The sequence below is a fragment of the Mesocricetus auratus genome, unplaced genomic scaffold (genome assembly GCF_017639785.1).
Source record: "Mesocricetus auratus isolate SY011 unplaced genomic scaffold, BCM_Maur_2.0 Super-Scaffold_100003, whole genome shotgun sequence".
NCBI lineage: Eukaryota > Metazoa > Chordata > Mammalia > Rodentia > Cricetidae > Mesocricetus > Mesocricetus auratus.
The window spans coordinates 7,108,424-7,132,956 of record NW_024429188.1 but is presented as its reverse complement, the minus strand read 5'-3'; the positions used below and the strand labels follow the sequence as shown (position 1 = coordinate 7,132,956).

General features: G+C 41.1%; 1 protein-coding gene across 2 annotated transcripts; it reads left to right on the top strand.

The window, feature by feature from the left end:
• Nucleotides 1-345: 345 nt before the first annotated feature.
• LOC121139811 (claudin-34-like) lies at nucleotides 346-22,845 on the top strand. Of its 2 annotated transcripts, none has more exons than XM_040743807.1 (3): nucleotides 346-442; nucleotides 6,403-6,517; nucleotides 21,948-22,845. In XM_040743807.1, the coding sequence occupies exons 2-3, from the start codon at nucleotides 6,498-6,500 to the stop codon at nucleotides 22,600-22,602; spliced, it is 675 nt and encodes a 224-aa protein (XP_040599741.1). In that variant the 5' UTR covers nucleotides 346-442; nucleotides 6,403-6,497; the 3' UTR covers nucleotides 22,603-22,845. The 2 variants fall into 2 exon arrangements, with proteins under 2 accessions (XP_040599741.1, XP_040599740.1); XM_040743806.1 differs by having other exon boundaries at nucleotides 6,400-6,517.
• Nucleotides 22,846-24,533: the final 1,688 nt, after the last annotated feature.

Genomic DNA, 24,533 nt, shown 5'->3' with positions numbered 1-24,533 from the left:
TATCGTTTTAAGAGTATTGATGCCACATTGTTTGCACCTGATCTATACATGGCAATGACTTTTCTAATAGCTCACCACTTCCAGTGACAGGTGATAAAACCTGTGTCTTATGGTATGAACCAGGCAAGTGGATCTTAACCACGAGCAGGGCAGCATGCTGGAAAAAAAAACCCACCTCATCCTGAAAAGGCTATATAAGGAAGCATGTGACACAAAAATCAAAGGACCTGGCACTCATACACTAATGGCTGAAACTTGGAACAGAAGCTGAGTGAGAGTTGGAATTTGATGACACAAGAGAATTCTCAGGTCATTGTGAAGCAAGCAATGAGTCTCGAAGGACACTTGAAGAGAGCTGTGTCCTTGTCAGCCCTGCTGACCTAGCTAGAGGCACAATCTTCTATATCACTGGTCACTGGTTCATGTGAAGACAGCATCACTGGTCAGTAGAGGCTCAATCCATCTTTGTTTTATACTCTGCTTAATGTGACTAAATATACGTATCAGAATTTATCACTGACCTTTCTAAACGTACAGTTCCATGGCTATGACTATGTTTATAGTCGTGAGGAACTGTCGCCACTGCCCATCTTCTCCAACTGAAACACCGTTCTTATTGAATGCCATCCCCTGTTTCTCCATGATCTGGTTCTTAGTATCCATCATTCTGTTCCCAATATTGGCAGAGTTGACTTGATCCAGGAACCTCCTTAGGGAATCACGTGGTATTTGATTCTTTCTGGTCAGTGTGTTTTACTTGTTCTCAAGCTTTATCCATGTGCCATCCATGTTGAGAATTTTTCTCCTTACCAAGTCTATAAATAGGAATAATACTCTACCACCTCTATAGTTAGCCCCTAGTGTACCATGAATGTGTATATCTTGGATATGGCCTGTCTCTGAAAAGGACTCTTGCATTAAATCATTGGTCCCCTAGCTGTTGGTACTACTTTGAGAAGATTTGGAGACTAAAGTTATAGTATGTTCAAGGAGGAAGTAGATACCAGGTTATGTGCCATTGAGGATATTCCCTTCTCATCCATGTTCATTTCCCTGTCTCTGGATTCTGACCACTATGACTTGAGTTGTCTTTGCCACCTGATCCCACCATAGTCATAATCTTCTCCACTGCGTATGCAGAATCAGAACAGCCAGGGACCATGCTTTCAAATCTCTGAAAATGAACCAAAGTAAATATGTGTGAACTGCATTAAATGATTTTCCGGGATAGGTTGGCAACAGCTACAAAAGCAAGCCAAAAGGGAAGCTTTAAGTTGTGGAGTTGAAACTTTGTTGCTGTAGTGGTTTGAAAGAAAATGGCCCCCCTGGACCCTAGGGAGTGGCACTATTAGGAGGTACCGCCTTGTTGGAGTAGGTGTGGCTTTGTTGGAGGAAGTGTGTCACTAGGAAGCAGGCTTTGAGGTCTCAGATGCTCAAACCAGGCCCAGTGTGGCAGCAGTCTCTTCCTGCTGCCTGCAGATGAAGATGTAGAACTCTCAGCTCCTTCTACAGCACCATGTCTGCCTACATGCTGCCACCCTTCCCACCATGATGATAAGGAACTAAACCTCGGAACTGTAAGCCAACCCCTGTTGTGGATGTTGCGGTGTGGGTGTGGGTTCAAGAGAGTCAGTAAAAGAAGGCTCAGAGACAAATTAAGACAGATGCAGGGGGGCCCAGCCTCGATGTACTGAAGGTCTTTCCCTTTGCCCAGGGCATTTTTATTTTAATCCATATTTACAGTTAAGCCAGTTGATTTCTATGTGCTCAAAACAACCTGAATGAAGCTTCCAAAAATACAGTGCCAAGTACAAACTCTCTATTCATCAGGCACTACAGTTTTCCGATTTCTGAACTTTGTATTCTCAGGAAGCTATCAGACAAAATTCACATATGGTGACAAAAGGTATCTGCTAAACAAAGGATGGGTTAAGGCTAGGTGCTAACACTCTGGAGCCAGGCCAGGTGTAGCCCAGTGGGGATGCTGCCACAAGTCCCAATAAGTGTTTTCCTTCATAGGAGTTGCCATAGTCATGGTGTCTCTTCACAGCAATAAACCCTAACTAAGACAGTGTTGTACTGAAAAACATTATGTGAAAGAGTTAATATGGTCAGTAGAAACTGTACTGAGAATTTTGAATTTAGACTTTTAACTGTTCTACTGTGGTCCAATAGGTGATACTCTGCTCTGGACTACCTGCCCAGTCTGTCATGAGAGGCTTCGAAGCCCTTAGTTCAGAGCCCTTCCACGAAAGAATGTATATAAATGCAATAAAAATTCACCCAAGATTACACCATTTGCTTTTGTTCCATCACGCTTTCTGCCACCATGTCCTGAGGATCCCTATAGGTTCTTCTAGTCCCCTTCACACACAGTGGAGGTCCTTCTTCTGCTCTGTTGTGAGTTACCTGGCCCCCATTACACCTCTTTCCTACCTGAGTGGGCATTTGATCCCTGCTACTTTAGATTATGTTAAAGTTTTTAGCAGTAGGACTCAGCCTGGGACAAAATGTTGGTTTGTTGAATCTGCTCATGCCAGTTGAGCACGAGATGATTTCTCTGATAGGAACCTTTGCCCTGGGAAACAAGCTGCCCTCCCTCTTGTCACCTACCCCTGGATGACAGATGACAGAGGCAGCCTGTGAATTTAATACAAGCACTTGTGGTCATTTCCTTCTAAATAATGTTAACATAAAAGCACCATAGATGCCAGGTGCAGGAAAGCAAACACAAAAGGAGTATTACTTGAAATGCAGTCAGGGATCCAGTTTGTGGCCAGCCTGATGTATGCAATGAGGTCAGTGTTAGACCAAACAAACCATGGCACAGACATTTTCTTCCAGGCTATTCAGTTTATCAGGATCAGCCTGGTCACTGATTTAAATTTAAAGAGTTCTGAGGATATAGTTCTGTGGTAAAGGGCTTGCAAAATATGCATGGTGCCCTAGATTCAGTCTGCAGTAGCAAAAAAAATGACTGATAGTGAATTATGCAATTAAAGAGAGCATTGCTTACTATTAATTTTTCTCCCGGCGTTGCTCTGGTTATTAGAGGGCACTTCCAGTGCCAGTCTTCAGCATTATCTTCCCTTATTTGTTTCTATGTAGTATTTCTAATAAAAACAAACCTCCAGATTCCTTCATGTTCGCCACAGATTGAATTGGAGGCCTTTTCCTGTTCACCCCTCATTTACCTGAACCCTCACCTGCCATTCACTAGCATGGAAGTTATACTCTGCATTTTGAACTAGCAACTCAGGGCAGGTCTCAGTACACAGTGGTATCTTGTCTGTCAACTTCTGTCGCTTAGTCTCTTCTTCCGGGTGAGTTAAGAGAAATGTCTTTAAGACCCACACTGTAGAAGGAGGGAACTGACTCCTGTAAGTTATCCTCTGACATCCATATGTATGTATTGTGACATATATGAGCCCACTTATACAAGTACACGCATACACACACATATACACACAAGACATGTAATAACAAAGACATATGTGTGGATATGTGCATACATATGTCATAGGAAAATTGTGAAAAATCCAATGTTCACTAAATATATATTTTACAAATATATTTTGTAGTATATTACAGAATCTAATATCCTTTACTAGTAAAAATCTGTAAGCTACAGTTACTTGAATTCACAAACACAATATGACCTAAGATTGTTGCAAGTTTTTAAAGTAAGACTTTTCTTAGCTAGATTGTGTTTGACCCAGTGTCCTAAGATGCCTGCAATTCAATGGTCAAGTTTTATTGTATCATGCTAGCAAAGATTAAGTAACAGATTTTGTGGGACCACGTGAAGTATAGTCACATTTATTAATAAGAGTTACAGAAAAGCGAGAAATTAAGGAATAGTAAAAGAAATTCCTGAGAGTGGGGAGGTGTTTTCAAGAGAGAAAGAGGCTGTTGAAAGTCCTTGTCAAGGGGGGTGGGGAAATGACTCAGCAGTTAGGAATACCTACTGCCCTTTCAGAAGACATAGAAAACAGTAACATCTAAAACACCTTGGAAATAGATGGCAGCGCAATTTTCTTTTTTCCTTAGTAGGCTAAGGAAAACACAGCATACCGGAAAGTGAAAACAAAAGCAGTATGCCCAGGACATGGTGGTACAGAAACAAAACAGACAACAGCATGGAACATCTCAACTTGGAGAAAACCATGTGACTTGTACCTTCAGAGGCCAGAAAAAGACAGATTCCCTGGAACTGGAGTTACAGAGTGAATAAGGGAAAGAATCCTCTATCTCAAAGAACAACAGGCTTAGAGAAAGACACGGCATTAAGACACAACAAACCTGCATCAAGGCAGATTTCTCTTTGCCTCCAGCTATTGACACTGCCTACTGGTAGTAGTTGTCTAGCACCTGAAAATCCATCTTTAGGATTCTGGTTGGGATCCGTGCTTTCCCAAGTTCTCCCTGAGCTGTGCAAATTCACATGGGTTTTTCAAGTCTAGTCTTTCCCAGTGTCAGCTATCTTTTGAAAGCTGGATAGGGTTAGTGGCACTCTTTCTATGTCTCTGTCTGTCTGTCTCTTTCCCCATGAGTGAGAGCATAGGGTGGTGCTAGAACTGTCTTGGATAGAATGATCTCTTGATAAGGTAAAGTGGGGAGCCATTAGGATGCACAAGGGGTTTGAACACATGGCCTTTCTAGGGATTCCTAGAAAATGGAAGGTTTGTACCTAGGAAAGGAGAAAGGTCCTAAGCAGTTGTTAATTGTGTTGGAATTCTTGCTTGTCTGCTGGAAAAGGCTTCAAACAGATTCTTGGGTTAGGGACCCATCTCACTTCTCATGTCCCCAAAATAGTCCCTGTCTTCCTATTCTGCCTCAGTAGCAACATGGAAGGCACAGCAAGAAGAGATGGACCAAGCATGCTCACTCAAATCTCTCTTTGTCATTTTATGAAGCTACTGAGTCACTCTGGTGAGCCCTGAGATCATGATCTTATCTGATCCTAATTCCATTATGATATTTCCTTACAAATACCATCAACATATAGATTCTGAGATGAATTTTCCAACATTGAATTCTGGGGGACATACTCAGACCATGATGTACATGTATCCAGCATTCCCTAGTGGTCTTAGCTATCTCCATCAATGTGTCACAGAACCAAGAGTCAAAGCAAGCTTTGATTTAGTAAACTAAGAACTGGAGGCTGGAGATATGGTTCCATGGTTAAGAGCACTTGCTGTCCTTGCAGGAACCCAGGTTCAGTTCCCAGCACCAACCAGGGCAGCTTGCAGCTGTCTGTAACTCCTCCTCCAGATCTGTGGTAGTTTGAATAAGAATGGCACTCAAAGGTTCATAGATTTGAATGCTTAGTCACCAGGAAGTGACCTTATTTGAAAGGATTAGGAAGCATAGCCTTGTTGAAAGAAGTATGTCACTGAGGGTGGGCTTTTGGATTTCAAAGTTCATGTCAAACCTAGGGTCTCTCTGTCTAAGGATTAGGTTGTAGTATGGGAGCTCTCCAAAGATGACCTCTCAGACACACTGTATAGCCAATTGAAATTCGTTATTCCAGCTGACTTGACCATACCCAAGCAAATGTTCAAGGACCTGGGTGTAGGTCTTAGTGTCCAGAACACAGGGTTTTTAAAGGCAGAAACCACATCCCGGCATCTCACTCTGTAGTTTGAAGCAAGCAGCTCTAGCAGTTAGATAAGAAGTAAGTTAGCGGGTGGGGGCTTCATACAAACAGGCAGTTTAACAGAAGTAAGGTAAACAGTTAATTGCAGGTGGTTCTGTACAAACAGGTTTAACAGAGGCTAAGGTAATTTAGTTAGGACAACCTGACCTTTGGTTCCTAGAATAGGAATAGTTATAGGGTAGTTTTCCATAGGATTCTCCATCAAGGAGACAAGATTCTATTTAACATGGAATGGCCTCAGCAAGAATACAAGATGGGGGAAGATCTACACAAGACATAGGCAAAACATTTATGTATATGAAATAAAAATTAGTAACTTTTTTCAAAGCTTTAAAAAGGTAATTTAAAAAAGAGAAGGCATGCAGCACAATTTGATGGTGTATCAGGAAGTGCTGTACTGAGGACACCAACAGGTTTTTAATCCCAAGGCAGCTTGGATGGGATCTGCACAGGAATTCATTACTGTAATTCTTTGGGACAACTAGAAATAGTGCATTTGCTTATATTCCAAGCTGGAATAATTATGATTTTCATGTGGATCAAAGACATGGGTAAAAGCCTTGAAGAGGCAGGGCTGGTCCCCAAGTGGCTCTATGCATGGGATTGCAAGCAAAAACTCCAGCCTATTTGTTAATTTCCTAGAAAGACATCCTCTCGAGTCACACAAGTACTTGAAAACTGGTTACATCCAATCAGTGTGCGATGGTTTAACTTTTTGTTTCTCTTGGATTGCTCAGCAGAGTTTCCTATCACATGTGACTACACAGGACGTGAGCTCTGAGATCTGCTGACTGGTGAGGCGCCTAGGATAAATGAAGGGTGGACCAAAGGAGCCATGAGCAGTCGTTTGCATGGGTAGGACTGTCATTCTTCTTCCTATATGTGGATACACAATACATCCCTAAGGTGCAGAGAAGGAGAGACGATTGTGATTCAGCCAGCCATGGGATGTTTTGTCTTTGTTAGTTCAGCGGTGTGAACATTCATGTGTCTCTCATCAAGTGGTTCTCTGACCAAGCGGAAACAAAATCAATGAGAATGGCAACTTATTAATGTGTCGGAAACATTTAAAATTCACTGTGAAATGAACAACCAGTGTGTTAAGTGTACCCATTGTAGGATTAAAATCATTCAATAGCTTGTATGCAGCTTTTGAAACCCACCCAAAATAAACAGATAGAGGTTATTTTTTTTTGTCCTGTCACACGTTAAATGATATTTTCCAGTTAAGTAACATTACTTGGTTTAAAGTATGTCCAGTGCCAGTTGTGGTGGTTCAGGCCTTTGATCCCAGGCTGATGCAGTTGGATCTGCATGAGTTTGAGGCCAGCCTGGTCTATTGAACAAGTTCTTGGCCAGCCAGGGTTACACAGTGAGATCCTGTTTCAAAACAAACAACAAAAAGTTGCTTAGTAATAATGTTCTCACTAGTCCTTGGCTTCATGAATCGCATGGAATATTTTGAAGTTACCTTCCTTGAAACATTTTGTGCATATGATCATTTATCACAGTTTATGGCTTTTCTGTTTTTACCTCTCTGCTATTACCATGACACACAAGCACCATAAGAACCCCTTCTTTGTGTGTATTGGTTACTTTTCTATTGTGGTAAAACACAAGAACCAAAAGCAACTTGGTGAATGTTGTTATTTTATCTTACAACTTGTAGTTCATCATCTAGGAAAGTCAGGGCAGAAAGTCAAGAAAAGATCCTGGAGGCAGGAGCTAATACAATGTGGAGGAGTGCTGCTTAGGTCTGCTCCTTATCATGGCTTGCTCAGCCTGTTTTCTTACATAACTCAGGGCTACATAGTCCAGGGCAGCACCCCCTCCATGGACTGGGCCCTTCCACATCCATCATCAACCAATAATATGCCCTACAGGCTTGTCTATAGGTCAATCGGATGGATGCATTTTCTCAGTTGAAGTTCCCTCTTCTCAGATGACCCTACGCTGTGTCAAGTTGACACAAAAACTAGGCAGCACACTGGTTTGTCAAAGGTCCTGTGGACTGACGAGCACCTACATGTGAAACAGAGTTTCAAACTTCTGAGGCCTTCTAATCAACTGAAATGCAAGGTGCTAAATAGAGTCTTATGCATTAGGAAAACACTGCCATCCTATTAATTCCCAGTTGACAAAACTGTGAGAAAACACTTGGAAGCCATGGATCTGATTTGTTTGTTTGCTTGTTTGTTTTAGTAAGAAGGGTGACATGTAGCCTAGTTTCACCTCAATCTTCCTGTGTAGGCAAAGATAGTCTTGACCTTCTGGTCTTCCTGCATCAACCTCCTGAGTGTTGGCCTTCACAAACACACACTATCACACCTTCTTCATGACTGAATGCATCTGATAAATGCTGTGTTGCCTGGATGTAGCATGCTAAATAAAAGACCCAGGGACTGATATTGGGGTTCAAGCTTCAAGCTGAAGATCAGAGAAGCAAAGCAGTCAAGCCACTACCTCTTAGTTCTATCTCAGGCTGAAAGGGCTGACCCTGTCTCCATGAGCTCTACCACGCCTGAGACTGCTGCCTCTCCTCAGTGTAGTTGGAGAATCAATCTCCACATGAGACCCTTTGCTTTTTATATCTCTCTAGTTCTGAGATTAAAGGTGTGTGATCCCAAGGGGTGAAATCATCTTTGTGTGATCTGTTTCTCTTTAGGACTGGATCAATTTCTTTTTTGTGTGTGCTTTTTTATTATCACTTTTTATTTTAATTTTAAATAGCTTGTTTTACATGTCAATCCTAGTTCCCTCTCCATCCCCTCCTCCCGGGCTCCCCATTCCCCCCAGCCTACCACCATATTGCCAATTCCTTCCACATAGGGGATATCTAGAGTCTGACATTTCCCTCAGGGTAGGGTCCAGGCACTCCGCTAAGAGTCCAGGTTGAGAGAGCAACTCTCTTTGTGCTATGGGCACACGATGACAGTTTGTATTCCAGGGATAGACACTGATCCACTGCTCAGGGCCCCATAGGTTGCCCAGGCCTTCTCGCTGACACTCACATTCAGGGGTCCAGATCATTCCCATGCTGGCCTCCCCACTGTCGGTCTTGCGTCCAAGAGCTCTCCCCTGTTCAGATCAGCTGTCTCTGCTGGTTTTGCCAGCCCATTATTTGCCAATTTGCTCATCACTCCTCTCTCTCTGTCACTGGGTTTCTTGGGTTGAGTTCAGTGCTTAATTGTGCGTGTTTGCCTCTGCTTCCATCAGTCACTGGATGAAGGCTCCCGGAGGGTTATAGACGTCAAGTTCATTATCAGGAATGGGCATTCGAGGTGGAACCTCCACTATTGCTTAGCTTGCCAATTGGTGCTATCCCTTTAGATCACTAGAGGTCACTGTGGTGCCTGCTCTGTCTTCTAACCTATGATTCCCTCTTCCCCCTATTCTACCCCCACCCAGTCAGACTTCCTGTTCCCCCATGACCTACTCTCTCTTCCTCTTCTCCCCCCTCTCTTCTTCCCAGCTCACACTCCCCTCCACCCCTCGCCGTGTGCCCCATCCATTCAGAGGATCTTGTCTCAATCCTCTTTTCTTGGGTACTATGCATATCTTTTAGGTTCTTTCCTGTTTCCCAGACTCTCTATCAGTGGAAGTGCAGACTGGCACTATCCTGATCCATGTCTAAAATCCATACATGAGTGAGTCCATACCATGTTTGTCTTTTTGCGACTGGGTTACCTCACTCAGGAAGGTTTCTTCCAGTGCTATCCATTTCCCTGCGAATTTCAATATTCCATTGTTTTTTTCTGCTGAGTAATACTCCATTGTGTAAATGTACCACATTTTCTCTATCCACTCTTCAGTTGAGGGGCATCTAGGTTCCTTCCAGGTTCTGACTATTACAAATAATGCTGCTATGAACATAGTGGAGCAGATGCCCTTGTTGTATGAATTTGCCTCATTTCGATTTATGCCTAGGAGTGGAATTGCTGGGTCTTGTGGTAGATAAATTCCCATTTTTCTGAGGAATCTCCATACTGATTTCCAAAGAGGTTATACGAGTTGGCACTCCCACCAGCAATGGAGGAGTGTTCCCCTCTCTCCACATCCTCTCCAGCATAAATTGTCTTCGGTGGTTTTGATTTTAGCCATTCTGACAGGAGTAAGATGGTATCTCAGAGTTGTTTTGATTTGCATTTCCCTGATGGCTAAGGATGTTGAGTACTTTCTTAAGTGTCTCTTGGCCATTTTAGCCTCCTCTATTGACAATTCTCTATTTAGTTCTGTACCCCACCTTTTAATTGGATCCTTTGGTGTTTTGGAGACTTGCTTCTTGAGTTCTTTGTAAATTTTGGAGATTAGCCCTCTGTCACATGTGGGGTTAGTGAATATCTTTTCCCATTCTGTGGACTGCCTTTTGTCTTGTTGACTGTGTCCTTCGCCTTACAGAAGCTTTTTAGTTTCAGGAGGTCCCATTTGTTAATTGTCGATCTCAGTGTTTGTGCCACTGGGGTTATGCTCAGGAAGTGGTCTCCTGTACCAACTCGTTGAAGAGTATCTCCCACCTTCTCTTCTAAAAGTTTCAGTGTGGCTGGATTTATGTTGAGATCTTTGATCCATTTCGACTTAAGTTTTGTACAAGGTGATAAACATGGATCTATCTGCAGTCTTCTGCATACCAGTACCCAGTTATGCCAGCACCATTTGTTGAAGATGCTTTCTTTTTTCCATTGTATAGTTTTAGCTTCTTTGTCAAAAATCAAGTGTTCATAGGTGTGTGGGTTAAAATCAGGGTTTTCAGTTCAGTTCCATTGGTCTACCTGCCTGTTTTTGGGCCAATACCAAGCTGTTTTCAGGACTATAGCTCTATAATAGAGCTTGAAGTCAGGTATGGTGATGCCTCCTGAAGTTCCTTTATTGTATAGGGTTGTTTTGGCTATCCTGGGCCTTTTGTTTTTCCATATAAAGTTGATTAATGTTCTTTCCAAGTCCTTGAAGAATTGTGATGGAATTTTGATAGGGATTGCATTGAATCTGTAGACTGCTTTTGGCAAGATTGACATTTTTATTATGTTGTTCCTACCAATCCATGAGCATGGGAGATCTTTATATTTTCTGGTATCCTCCTTGATTTCTTTGTTTAATGACTCAAAGTTCTTGATATACAAGTCTTTCACTTCCTTGGTTAACATTATCCCCAGATATTTGATGCTGTTTATGGCTATTGTAAAGGGTGATGTTTGTCTGTTTCTTTCTCAGTCACTTCATCATCTGTATATAATAGGGCCACTGATTTTTTTGAGTTTACCTTGTATCCTGCCACATTGCCGAAGGTATTTTTCAGCTCTAGGAGTAACCTTGCAGAGTTTTTTTGTCACTTATGTAAACTATCATATCATCTGCAAATAGTGAAAGTTTGACTTCTTCTTTTCCTATTTGTATCCCCTTTATCTCCTTTTGGTGTCTCATTGCTGTAGCTAGAACTTCAAGTACAATATTGAAGAGATATGGAGAGAGTGGACAGCCTTGTCTTGGTCCTGATTTTAGAGGAATTGCTTTGAGTTTCTCTCCATTTTGTTTGATGTTAGCTGTTGGTTTACTGTATATTGCTTTTATTATATTCAGGTGTGTTCCTGTTATCCCTGATCTCTCTAGGACCTTTATCATGAAGGGTTGCTGGATTTTGTCAAAGGCTTTTTCAGCATCTAGTGAGATGATCATGTGGTTTTTCTTTCGTAGTTTGTTTATATGGTGGATTACATTGATAGATTTTCTAATGTTGAACCATCCCTGCATTCCTGGGATGAAGCCTACTTGATCATGGTGGATGATTTTTCTGATGTGTTCTTGAATCCGGTTTGCGAGTATTTTATTGAGTATTTTTGCATCGATGTTCATGAGGGAAATTGGTCTATAGTTCTCTTTCTTAGTTGTGTCTTTGTGTGGCTTGGGTATCAAGGTAATTGTAGCCTCATAAAAAGAGTTTGGCAGTGAGCCTCCCGCTTCTATTGTGTGGAATACTTTCAGGAGTATTGGAATTAGCTCTTCTTTGAATTTCTGGTAGAATTCTGCACTGAAGCCATCTGGCCCTGGGCTTTTTTTGTTTGGGAGACTTTTGATGACTGCTTCTGTTTCATTTATATGTCTGTTTAGATTGTTTATCTGCTCTTGATTTATTTTTGGCAAGTGATATCTATCCAGGAAATTGTCCATTTCCTTTACATTTTCATTTGGTGGAGTCCAGATTTTCAAAGTATGCCCTGATGATTCTCTGGATTTCCTCAGAGTCCGTTGTTATGTCCCCTTTTTCATTCCTGATTTTGTTAATTAGCATGCTCTCTCTCTGTCTTTTGGTTAGTTTGGACAGAGGTTTGTCTATTTTGTTGATAATCTCAAAGAACCAACTGTTTGTTTCATTGATTCTTCTCAGTGTTTTCCTGGTTTCTACTTGATTGATTTCAGCCCTCAATTTGATTATTTCCTGGCGTCTGCTCCTCCTGGGTGAGTTTGCTTCTTTTTGTTCTAGAGCATTCAGCTCTGCTATTAATTCTCTAGTATGACCGTTCTCCTGTTTCTTCATGTGGGCACTTAATGCTATAAACTTTCTTCTCAGCACTGCTTTCAAAGTGTCCCATAAGTTTGTGTATGTTGTGTATTCATTCTCATTGAATTTGAGGAAGTCTTTAATTTCTTTTTTATTTCTTCCTTTACCCAGGGATGGTGCAATTGTGCATTGTTCAATTTCCCTGAGTTTGTAGGGTTTCTGCAATGTGTGTTATTGTTGAATTCTAATTTTAATGCATGATGGTATGAAAAGATACAGGGGGTTATTCCAATTTTTTTGTATCTGTGGAGTTTTGCTATGTTTCCTATTATGTGGTTAATTTTAGAGAAGGTTCCATGTGGCGCCTAAAAGAAGGTATATCCCTTTGTGTTTGGTTGGAATGTTCTATAGATGTCTGTTAAACCCACTTGGGTCATAACTTCTGTTAGCTCTTTTGTTTCTTTGTTAAGTTTCTGTCTGGAGGTCATGTCTAGCGGTGAGAGCGGAGTGTTGAAGTCTCCTACTATTAGTGTGTGAGATTTTATGTGCATTTTGAGCTTTAGTAATGTTTCTTTCACGAATTTAGGTGCCTTTGTATTTGGGGCGTAGATGTTTAAAATTGAGACTTCGTCTTGATGTACTTTTCCTTTGATGAATATGAAGTGTCCTTCTTCATCTCTTTTGATTGATTTTAATTTGAAGTCTAGTTTGTTAGATATTAGGATTGCTACACCCACTTGTTTCTTGGGACCGTTTGATTGGAAGATCTTTTCCCAACCCTTTACTCTGAGATAACGTCTGTCTTTGATGTTGAGATGTGTTTCTTGTATGCAGCAGAAGGATGGGTTCTGTCTTCGTATCCATTCTGCTAGTCTGTGTCTTTTTATAGGCAAGTTGAGGCCGTTGACATTGAAGGATATTAATGACCATTGATTGATGATTCTTGTTTGTGCTTGATTTATCGTTAGTGAAGTTATCTTGTGTATTTCTCCTCCCTTTTTCTTTTGGTGTTTTGTAAAGTGGGATTATATATTGCCTGTGTCTTTGTGGATGTAGTTATTTTTCTTCGATCTAGGTTTTCCTTCTAGCACTTTCTGTAGAGCTGGATTCATGGATACGTATTGTTTAAATCTGGCTTTGTCATGGAATATTTTGTTTTCTCCATCTATGGTAATTGAAAGCTTTGCTGGATATAGTAGTCTGGGCTCACATCCTTGTTCTCTTAGCGTTTGTAGGACATCTACCCAGGATCTTCTGGCTTTCATCGTTTCCATTGAGAAGTTAGGTGTAATTCGGATAGGTCTGCCTTTGTATGTTACTTGGCCTTTTTCTTTAGCTGCTCTTAACATTTTCTCTTTACTCTGTAGGTTTGATGTTTTGATTATTATATGTCGAGGTGATTTCTTTTTCTGGTCGAGCCTATTTGGTGTTCTGTAAGATTCTTGTATTTTCATAGGCATATCTTTCTTTATGTTAATGATTGTTCTTCTATGATTTTGTTGAATATGTTTTCTGTACCTTTGAGTTGTATTTCTTTGCCTTCTTCTATACCTATTATTCTCAGGTTTGGCTTCTTCACGATGTCCCATATTTCCTGGATATTTTGTGTTAAGGATTTGTTGGTTTTGAGATTTTCTTTGTTGATGACTCTATATCCTCTAATGAGTCTTCAACACCTGAGATTCTCTCTTCTATCTCTTGTATTCTATTGGTGATACTTGCATCTGTATTTCCTGTTCGTTTTCCCAGCTTTTCTATTTCCAGCATCCCCTCATTCTGTGTTTTCTTTATCATTTCTATTTCAGCTTTCAATCCTTCAACTGTTTGCGTTGTTTCCTTCATTTGTTTGGTTGTTTTTGTTGGTACTCTTTAGATTCTTTGAGAGATTTGTTTATTTCTTGAATTTTCCCCCAATTCATGGATTTTTTTGTTTGTTTTTTCTTCTCTTTCTTTAAGGTATTTCCTCGTTTTTTTTGAGGGTTTCTATCATCTTCATAAAATAATTCTTAAGGTCTGTCTCCTCTGCTTCATCTATGTAGTGCTTTTCAGGTCTTGCTGGTGTTGGATCCCTAGATTCTGATTGTGTCATGTTGGTCTTTCTATTGCTGAGTGAGCTCTTATTCTGTCTTCTTCCCATCTCTTCTTCCAGTGGTACTGGTGGGGTCTTTCCATCTCCACTGGTCTCCTTCCTTCCTGAAGCTGAAGCTGAGGAGCCTGACACTGAAGCTTAAGATGAAGCTGGGCTCGCCAGAGTTTGGGGCCTGGAAGGGCTGAAGCTGGACTTGCCGGGGTTTGGGGCCTGGAAGGGTTGAAGGACTGGATCAATTTCATGTAGTCAGTGTGACCTTGAACTAGAAGAGATCCATCTACCTCTTTAATCCTGAGTCCTGGGATTAAAGGTGTACACCACCACCACCTAGCTTCTAAACCTAACTGGTGTGACTGTTTTGCCATTTTGATCTTCAGTGGCTTTAATAAATCATAAGCAATATATCACCACACCTGGATATATAAAGATATACTCAAGTAAGAATAAAAACAGTTCTATTTAATAAGTGGGCAAAGGATTTGATGAGATACCCCATCAAACAGGATACATTCATGGAAGCACATAAAAATGTTCAGCCACCAAGGGCTTTGTTATGACCCACTTTTAAATGTGTATTGATGTTGTGTAGTTCGTCAAAAGATGTTTATGTAAGCAAATACATGGAGAACAGGGTGGAAGTCCCTCAGAAGACCTGATGTTCAGCTATCACTGGAGTCTGTGTTCTATCAAGTAATCATTTACTTCTCATTTCCTCCTGAACTTGCAACAGGTGCAGAGATTTCCCTTTTCTCTGCAGTAGCCACAGCCTTCCCTAAACATGCATCCGTGTATGTATATTCGCTTATGTTGTCTTAAAGTACTAAAACCCAGGCTTCTTGAGCCAGAGGTTCCTGGTGCCAGAGGCTCTGGTAAAGATGAAAGTGCCCTCAAAGCAGTTGAGTCAAGGCTGACAAGTGTTGAGGAACACAAATGGGCTTGTTGGCAGCCTACGAATACTTGTTGAATGAAAGCCTTTGAAAAAGTGGTCATTCCTGTTCAGTGAAACCACTCCTACCTTGCAAAGGACTTGCTCTGCCCTCACAGCCTCCTCTTCCTTCCATGTGATCAGTCCTTCCTATGAACATGGGCCACATTAGGAAAGGTGGAGCTGACTGTCCACAAACCTTCTAAGGAAAACTTTTGGTTTTCCTTCAAACCAAACTTCTAACCTGCTTATTCTTTTCCACCAAAAATAGCCTAAACTATGCATGTTATCACACACCTGAAATACTGAAAGAGCATTGATGAGATTTTAGAACCAGCTTGGGCTATACAACAAGATGTAGTTGGGATGGCTGGGATGTTGGTAAAGGAGGGGATGGGAAGTGGAAGAAGAGGAGAAAGTGGAAAAGGGAAGGAGGGAGAGGAAGAGGGGGATGAGAAGGAGGAGGAAGAGCCTCATCATAAGGGAGATCCTTCAATTATTTGAGCAGTCTCTGCTATTGATCGTATGTCTGCAGTCCAGCAATGGTGAGGGGCACAGATTAACTGTCAATATTTGTGATATGTAACAATTATAAATTCTCAGCAATGCACAGTACAAGATATCTACTTAACTCATGAGTTTGTAGGTCCAGCAACTAGTACAGACTGTTCTCTGTGCCAAGTGACCCTTATCTTGTTGCTGGAAGCAATCATGTGAATTAGGCATGTCCTTAGCAGGTAAAACAGAGCACTGTCCAGGCATAAAAATGCTTGTCATGGCATTGGTCATTCCATACCTTGAAGCCTTCTATTGGCTTAAGCAAATCACATGGTCAAATGCAAAGACAGTCAAACCCCGAGAAGCTAGCCTGGTACAAAAGCACCTTTCACTTCACAATTGCATGGCCTGAGCAAGTGACTCAGCACTGCTCACCTCCTGTACATGTCCTCTCAATCAGAGGTGAACTGTTTTTATATGAGTGAACAGGGTAATGTTCTTGGAACCCAGGCCTTGTGCAGACATTGTGTCTAAATTCTGCATAAAGCTAGTCGCCCTTCTTATTTTCAGGGAAATCTGTCCAGGGTATCTGTGGCTAGACCTCTACATAATGGTCTAGATACTGAAGGACAATTAATACCAGTGTTGTTTTTCTGTTTCTAAAGACAACCTTTAGTCAGCATAGAAATATATATCAATATATTACAAAACATTAAAGAAACAATAAAGCATTTTTCAATCTTGAAGTCAGATACAGTCACTATATTAGAATTCTGTGTTTAGGAAGTGTTCAGTGGTGGCACATGCCTGAAATCTCAGGCCTCTGAGGTCAGAGGTTAGAGAATTAGAAGCTGAAGTTGACCATGAGCTACACAGTGAAACTGTCTCAAAAACAAGAAAAATACCATCTTGTTACAAATTCCTTCCTTTCCTTCCCTCTCTGAAATCATTTTGTCTCCATTTCTTCCTTTTCCTTTTTTTCAAATAGAAATAGAATTTAGAAAATGACATATTTTTTAAATTCCCTTTTTACTAAGCAGTGTTGGGACGTTTCCTTCTTTGTAACTCAACATAATTGGTGTGGCTGTAGAGTATTCCACTGTGAGACTCTACAGGGCTACCACATGTGGTCCATCAATGTGTCTTCGGAGGCTTTCCCTTTTGTCTCAGTTATAACCTCATTGGCTGTTCCACATTCCATACACTTGCATCTTTGTGCACATCTCTGATGAATTAACCAGGATCTTTCCTAGTGTGTTGATGTTATCCCTGCTAGCACTTGCATCTAAATATGGCAGTGACTTCTCTGAGACTGGGATGAGAAACTATGCCTCAAAGGGATGGGATAAAGAAAAGGATGCCAGACAAGGTGTGAATTACTCAGCTGGGCCTTGGCACGAGTAGAAAGTGCCACTAGTATATACAACCCATGGTGCAAAAGAGGGGTGGGGGATACCTGACTAAAGAAAGCAATGGCAGTGCTACAATGTGTCCCCAAATAGTATCATGATATTCATACATTAATAACTGAAAACTGGTAGGTGTGGGGGAAATTTGATAACATAGTAGAGTTCTCAGAACTATAAAAACAGGTCACTCTTATTGCCAGCTGCCAAGGACATCAAAGGACTTAAGAGAGCTGTGCCCTCGTCATCCCTGCTGGCCCAGATAGCTGCTTGTTTTGCCACATAACTTGTCACTGGTCCATGTGAAGACAGCATTGCTGGTTAGTAGAGGCTCAATCCATCTTTCTGGTACACTCCAAGCAATATGGCTAACTATACATACCTCGATTCATCACTGACCTGTCTGTGTACAGATCTGTGGCTATAAATACATTAACAGTGCTGTGGAAAAGCCATCACTTCCCATCTTCACCCAACAGAAATTCTGTCCTCATTAAATGTCATCTCCCATTTCTGACTACCCCAACTCCTAGTAACCACCATTTTGCTTCCTGTGTCTGTGGAGTTGACCACACCAAGGATCTCCTGAGTGTAATCAGTGTTTGATCTTCTGTGGTGATGGTATAGTTTTGATGTGATCTGACCCCCAAAAGGCTCATGTGTTAAATATTTGTTCCCTAGATGGTGACAGTGTTGTGGGAGGTTCTTAATACTTAGTTAGGACACAACTAGCAGTAAGTACCAGCATGCATGCCTTTGAAGATTTTAACTTGTCCCTGGTCCCTTCTGTTTCTCATACCTGTCCTCTATGAGGTTAGTAGCTTTTGTCACCTGCTCTCATCTGACAGATATCTGGCTTTAGCCCTGGTGGAATCCACAAAGCCAAGGACAAAAGACTCAAATCTCTGAAATGTGACCCAAACTTAATGCTTTTTTTAAAGTTGTTCTTTCAAGTATTTCTGATCGCACCTATGGAAAGTTGAGCAACACTGAATCTTTGAATCATGGTGGTTCAATTTAACGATTTATTTCTCAATATCACAACAATGTAAAAGTCAGAACAATCTCTGTAGAAACTATGATTTGAATTTTGAGTGGGGACCTTCATCCAGGCTAGTGATATGTTGTACGATCTATTCTCTGTCATGATGCCATGCATTAGCACCATCCTCTGTCTCCCTGCCTCTGCCTCTGCGTCTCTCTGTCTTTCTCTGTCATTTCTGTTGCTACATTCTCTGTCTTATGTTCTCTATCAGAATTTGAGCAAATGATCAGGAAATGTGGCCCCAAAGACAAGCTGTCTGGATCCTTCTGCTCACAGACTGCCTTCATGAAGGGTTGTAAGTGCCAGACCTTTCGATTTCTGCATGCATATTCTCAAGCCTAGAAAGACTCATGTGCTCTCAATATACAGCAGGCAGAACATCAGATAGCATGTTTTTATAATATTGGCACCTTGTCGAGGATCTACACACATGTGTCCATGTTCACATGTATTGATATGTGAGAGTGTGGCTGTCTGTCTCTGTGTGTGCAAATGTGTAAATAAACACCTGTTTATATGCAATGTTTCGGTGTTGACTTTCTCTGTCGCTCTGTCTCTGTTTCTCTGTGTGCGTGCATGTGTGTGTGTGTGTGTGTGTGTGTTGTGTTTAGCTGTCACTGTGACAGTTGGATAAATCCCATGACTGCTTTCTTTAACCCCACTCCTGCCTCCTTGATTGATTCTCTGCTACACAATCAAGATACATTTGCAACTTGGGCATCCCAATCACTTGGAAAATACCTCTTCCATAAAAGTTCACCCTAAACATTAAAAAGCCACCCAGAATTCCTCTTACTGTTTTGTGACATCATCCTTCATACTACCATGCTCTTAGCAGTTCTCCTGGTTCTTATACCACACACAGCTCACTCCCACACAGGGTGCAGGGTGGTGTCTCTTCTCTGCTCCTGTGGACTGCCTGTACTCCCTCACTTCTCTTTCCCTCGTGAGTGGGCATTTAATACCTGGAACTTTTGATACTTTCAAAGGTTTGGCAGTATAGATGGGCCTAGAACAAAGAGTTAGTTTGTTGAATCTATTGATGTCAATTGAGGACAATATGGCTTCTCTGATGGGAGCTTTTACACTAGGGACAGAGTGTGCAGACCTCAATTTCACCCACCCCTCAACATCAAATGTGCCTCAGAAATCTAATTCAAGCATTACTGTTCATTGTCTTCTAACTACTAGTCTCATAAATGCAACATGGTACCCAGGTGCAGGCCAAATCTCAAGGAACACCACTGCAAGTCCAGTCTGTCTCACAATGGATTTGAGAAGTCACACCAGATTAAGTACAGTCTGGGCTACATACTAAGTTTGAAGCCAGCATGGTCTACATAATAAGGTCATAACTCAGATCAAGCAAAGTGTAGCAAAAGAATATCTTCCTTTTGTTGAAGGTGGTGGCATATGGCTTTAATCACAGCACTTGGGAGGCAGAGGCAGGTTGATAGAAAGTTCCAGAATAGCCAGATCTATATAGGAAACCCCTCTTTCCAAAAAGAGTCTTCCTGGACTACTTTTGACCCCTTTCAAGATCCTGCCTCAAGATGTAAATTTTAAGAGAGCTATCGATATAGCAATATAATATGAACTCAGTGGAAGAGTGTGATACAATAGTTTCAATCTCCTCTGCCAAAAATAGTTTGTTCGGGACTATCCATTCAAAGACAATGGTAATAATTAATGCGGTCTCCACCAGGATTGTTGTGGCCATTATATATGATTTTAGGGACCAGTCTGTCTCTCTCTTTCACTTTGTGCTCCTGTCCATGATACTGCCACTCGAACCCCCAGAACCCTGTGATGTCAATAGACTAATCTGCTTCACTTCTCCCACTTACCCTTCATTCTTCTGAACTCACATCTGCCATTTATCAGTCTTCAAGGTTGTTAGACTAGACATTTTGACCTCTCCATCTAGGGCAGCTTTCAGGCACATGGTGGCATCCCCTCTCCCCATTTCTCACACTTGGACTCCTATCACCTTTCGGGTTGTCAGGAGACGTATCCTTCAAGAATATTTTCCACCACCACCTCACCATTATGTGGCTTCACCTCTCCACCATCTGCTCCACTGGGACACCCTGCTTCCCTTGATGCATCTTCCCACACTGGCTGAAATTGAGACTGTCTTTAGTAACTGACACACAGGCGTCATTCGAGAAATGTAAACTATGGACAAAACAGTGAGTGAGTGTCACCTCTAAATGCTGCTTTTTAAATAGTTTAAGACTTATTTATTTTAATGTGTGTGTGTGCGTGCGTGTGTGTGTGTGTGTGTGTGTGTGTGTGTGTGTGTGTGTGTGTGCAGGAACCCAAGGAGGTCAGAAGAGGAATCAGATTCCCTGGAACCAGAGTTACAGACAATTATGAATTACCATGTGGGTACCAGGAACTGAACCTGGGTCCTTTGCAAGAGTAGTAAGTAGGTTCTCTTTACTGCTGAGCTATTTCTCCAGCCCCCAAATGATGCTTCTTAGACAATAAAAATAGAGATTCCTTCGGATTTTTGCTTCCAGGAGTTACATTCTACTCATGTAGAAGATAGTTGGCTCCAAGAAACTGATTTCTTTTGGATCCCATCTAACAGTTCGCTTCTCACATTTTCTTTCTGTGACACTAAGGGCATGATTATTGATAGTGCCTGAAAATAAAGGCCTTGGAAACACACATTTGGGGAGGTTGACATAAACCATTTATCCAGCACACACAAGTACCTGAGTTCTAACATCACCACCTCAAAACCAACAACAATCATAAAACAATAATACAAAACATAACACAAGTTAGGCATGGCGGCACGTGCCTGTAATCCAAGCAGGAATCTGAGACATCTGAATTTCCTTGAGTATGAAACCAGTCTGGGCCACATAATGAGCTGAAGAGAATCCTTGTATGTTGGAGAGAGTGTCTCAAAAACACTAAATTTAATTTAATTTTAGAAAGTACAAAATAGGGCTAGAGAGGAGGCTCAGAGGTTCAGAGCCATGACTGCTCTTCCAGAGGTCCTGAGTTCAATTCCCAGAAACCACATGGTGGCTCACAACCATCTATAATGGGATCTTGTGCCCATTTCTGGCCTGCAGGCAATGTAGGCAGAATACTGTATACATAATAAATAAATAAACTTTTAAAGCAGTTTTTAAAGGGGGAAATAAAGAAAAACAGCACAATATCTAAATAACAAATATTCAGAACTATGACAGTATAAAAGTACTAAGAAATATGCTTAGTGGTTTTATGAATTTTAGATTTGCTTCCGGGTGAACATTTTCTTAGGTTCCAAATTGTCCTCTCTTTTGACATGTGGAAAGTATTCCAGTGAATTGGTTTGCTTCAAGATAATGTACACTGTATGTGTTTCCTAGAATCAATTAATTTTCTATCACTTTTCTCATTAATAATTAATTAATGATTTATTCATCATTTATTGACTTTTCTATATTAGTTTTTGGTACAGAGTCTCACTATAAAGCTATGGCTGGTCTGGAACTTGAGATATAGGTTATGCTGACCTTGACTCTCCCACAGTATTACAAATTGGCCATCATCTTTGTAGCTAAATATCTATATACAAACCTCATTGTGTATCTGGACCAACAGTCAGAAATGGAAATATCAGAATTCATTGTCAAGCCACAGTAAATATCCTCCAATGGCCTTTAAGTTAATTTGCTTAGACTACATTCCCAATAGCAATTTCCAGAACAAAGGCCTATTTTCTAAAATATAAACAATTAATCCATTATGTTACCAGTCACCCAATAGACAGTGTCCCAGACTTGAGGAGCCTGTCCTTATGTTGTCTTGTATTTCTTTGCAGTGGTCGGGTGTTCACTGCCATAAAACCGTTCCAGCAAGATTGCAGTATCCAGGTAGGAGGTTTTGCTTTGTCCACCATAGCATGGATTCTTTGCATCACCTCCATGGGCCTCCCACAGTGGCGAGTGTGGTACCTGAAGGAAGGTGTGATCTCTTACCCTAGTGTGGCCTTTGTGGGACTGTGGAAAGTCTGCATCTATCACTACAACAACTCCAACAATATTAGAATGTGTTACCAATACAGCTACTATGACACCTTCATCCCTTTGGATATTCGTATTTCTCAACACCTGATGCTGATCACCAGCATTTTCTGGCTGATTGGAAAAGTGGCCACCGTTGTTGCTCTTAGAAATGTGCACTCAGAAAGACAAAAATGGAATACTATCCACAATGCCTTAAATGCTTCAGCGATTCTGAACATCATTGCTAGTAACTTTGTCTTCCTTTCTGTCTTGTGCAACTATTTCCCCATTTTAAACAAGGAGGGGATTGCCTTTCCACCCTCCTTCATTATGCCCCTTCATCCAGATATTCAGAAAGCTGGGGCTGCCATGGGTGCGGCATTGCTAGCGGCTGTCCTGTTTTTGTTCAGTGGCGTGATTTTCATTTCTTATGATGTTCCCTTAAACATCAAAGACATTCCTGATTTCTGAAAAATGAATGTACTTCATCTTGAAAAATCCAAAATTCCCTGTGGTTATAGCAAAGATTTTGGAGATGTCTCCCTAAAGTCTCCAAAGATTCAACAATGCTCAACTGGCCTGTGACAGAAAATGGTTCAATGGCTCCTCCTGTTATCTTTTCTGTCTTGTTTGTTTCATTACTTCATTGGTTGGATTATGGACTTCTATTAAAATAAATAAAACCTTACCCATTTATCAATTTGTCTTATGAAATTTGGGCTGTAATTGATGTCAATGAAGGAAATGATAAATAAACCTAATACATATGAAAATGAGTGTCAGAGCACATTAATCTCTCTTATTGCTGTCTGGTTCCACATCTCTTCCATATGAAGTTTTCCAAATGTGTTCATTTGACAGATCAGTAGAAGGAATCTCCCCAGTATATTACAAGACTCAATGGCCTGAAAATGTCTATATTTCCTTTAATAAGCAATCATTGTCTCCTAATCCAACCTAACAGCTTTTGTGACTATCATACAAAACCTCTTGAGTCATAATGAAAGGCCACTAGGTACCACTAACTCAGAAGCTACAAATATCAGCAGACTACATATGAAATCTATAGCTGAGATTTCTCCTCTTTGATGTAACTCAACTACCTAATGTTCACAGCATTTCATTGAAGGATGCCTTGGATTACAACTTTATTTTGTTCCCTAGCCATAAAAATGTCATGTATGATAAATATCCCTTCACTCATTCATTTCTGGTCCTGGATCGCTGCCATTCCTCTCCTAGGTAGGGATATCAAGTTTAAATTTCAGGCCCATTTAAATCTCTTTGACAATCTAGTGATTCTCATGAATTCTTGTCCTGCAATGCTCTGTCCTGTGATGGCCTGGAGTTGACTGGGGCCTCAGACAACACTGTCCCCATGGTCTCTGGTACAGAACCTTACATCATCCAAATATAATCCTCCTAAATTCTAGTATACCTGTATTCCTGAGCACCCATTAACTGCCATTCCTGTCAGATACTCTTACAGACCCTAGTTTCCCTGAAGTCCCCAATACCCTTAAAGTCCCAAGGCATTAAAAGGCTTACTGCTGCTCACTGATTAACTCCTGCCTACTTAGCTACTGAGTCCCTGTAGCTCTTTGTACAACACTTCTACCATAACAGTATTTTTAAGGCTGATGTATCCTACAGAAGAGCTTGTGGTCTAAGGGCACTGGTTCTAATCCACCCTATGTTTTTCAATCTTTGCAACTTCTTGGGGCAGATACCCTCCAATACCTTCTTGTTCACAATGTTAGACACTAAGGATGCTAGATTTCTATCTACTCAGCTTCTCAATTCCTGTTTGTCTCCATCTAGTTTATTCAAAAGCTTTTCTGGACTGTGTTATGCTGGCGTTTTTGTAGCTGCCCCCCAACTCTTGGATAGAACCTACGCAAATACTTTTCTTAGTTAACTTTGTCAACTTGACAGAACCTAGAGTCATCAGAGAGGAAAGCTTGCAGTTAGTAACTACTTAGATCAGATTGTCCTGTGGACATGTCTGTAGGGGGTTATCGTATTAACTGATGCAGGACATCCTAGACTTCTGTGGATGGCACTGTCCCTAAGCAAGTGGACCTGGGCTGTATGAGAAAGCTAGCAGAATGAGACAGCAAGCAGTACTCCATGTTCCTCCATTGTTCTTGCTTCCCGTTTTCAACCTTGAGTTCCTGGCTTGACTTCATGCCCTAGTTTCCCTTGATGATGGGTTGTGACTTAGACATATAAACCAAACAAGCTATTCTCTTCCCAAACTGCTTTTGGTCAGGTTTTATTGCCATAACAAAATGAAACTAAGCTATCTGTTCCTTGATAAATTTCTCTCTGGGAGTAACCTCCCTCAGTACATGGATGGTTTATCTATCTACAGGCTGAGAAAATTTATGTTAGGTCAAAGT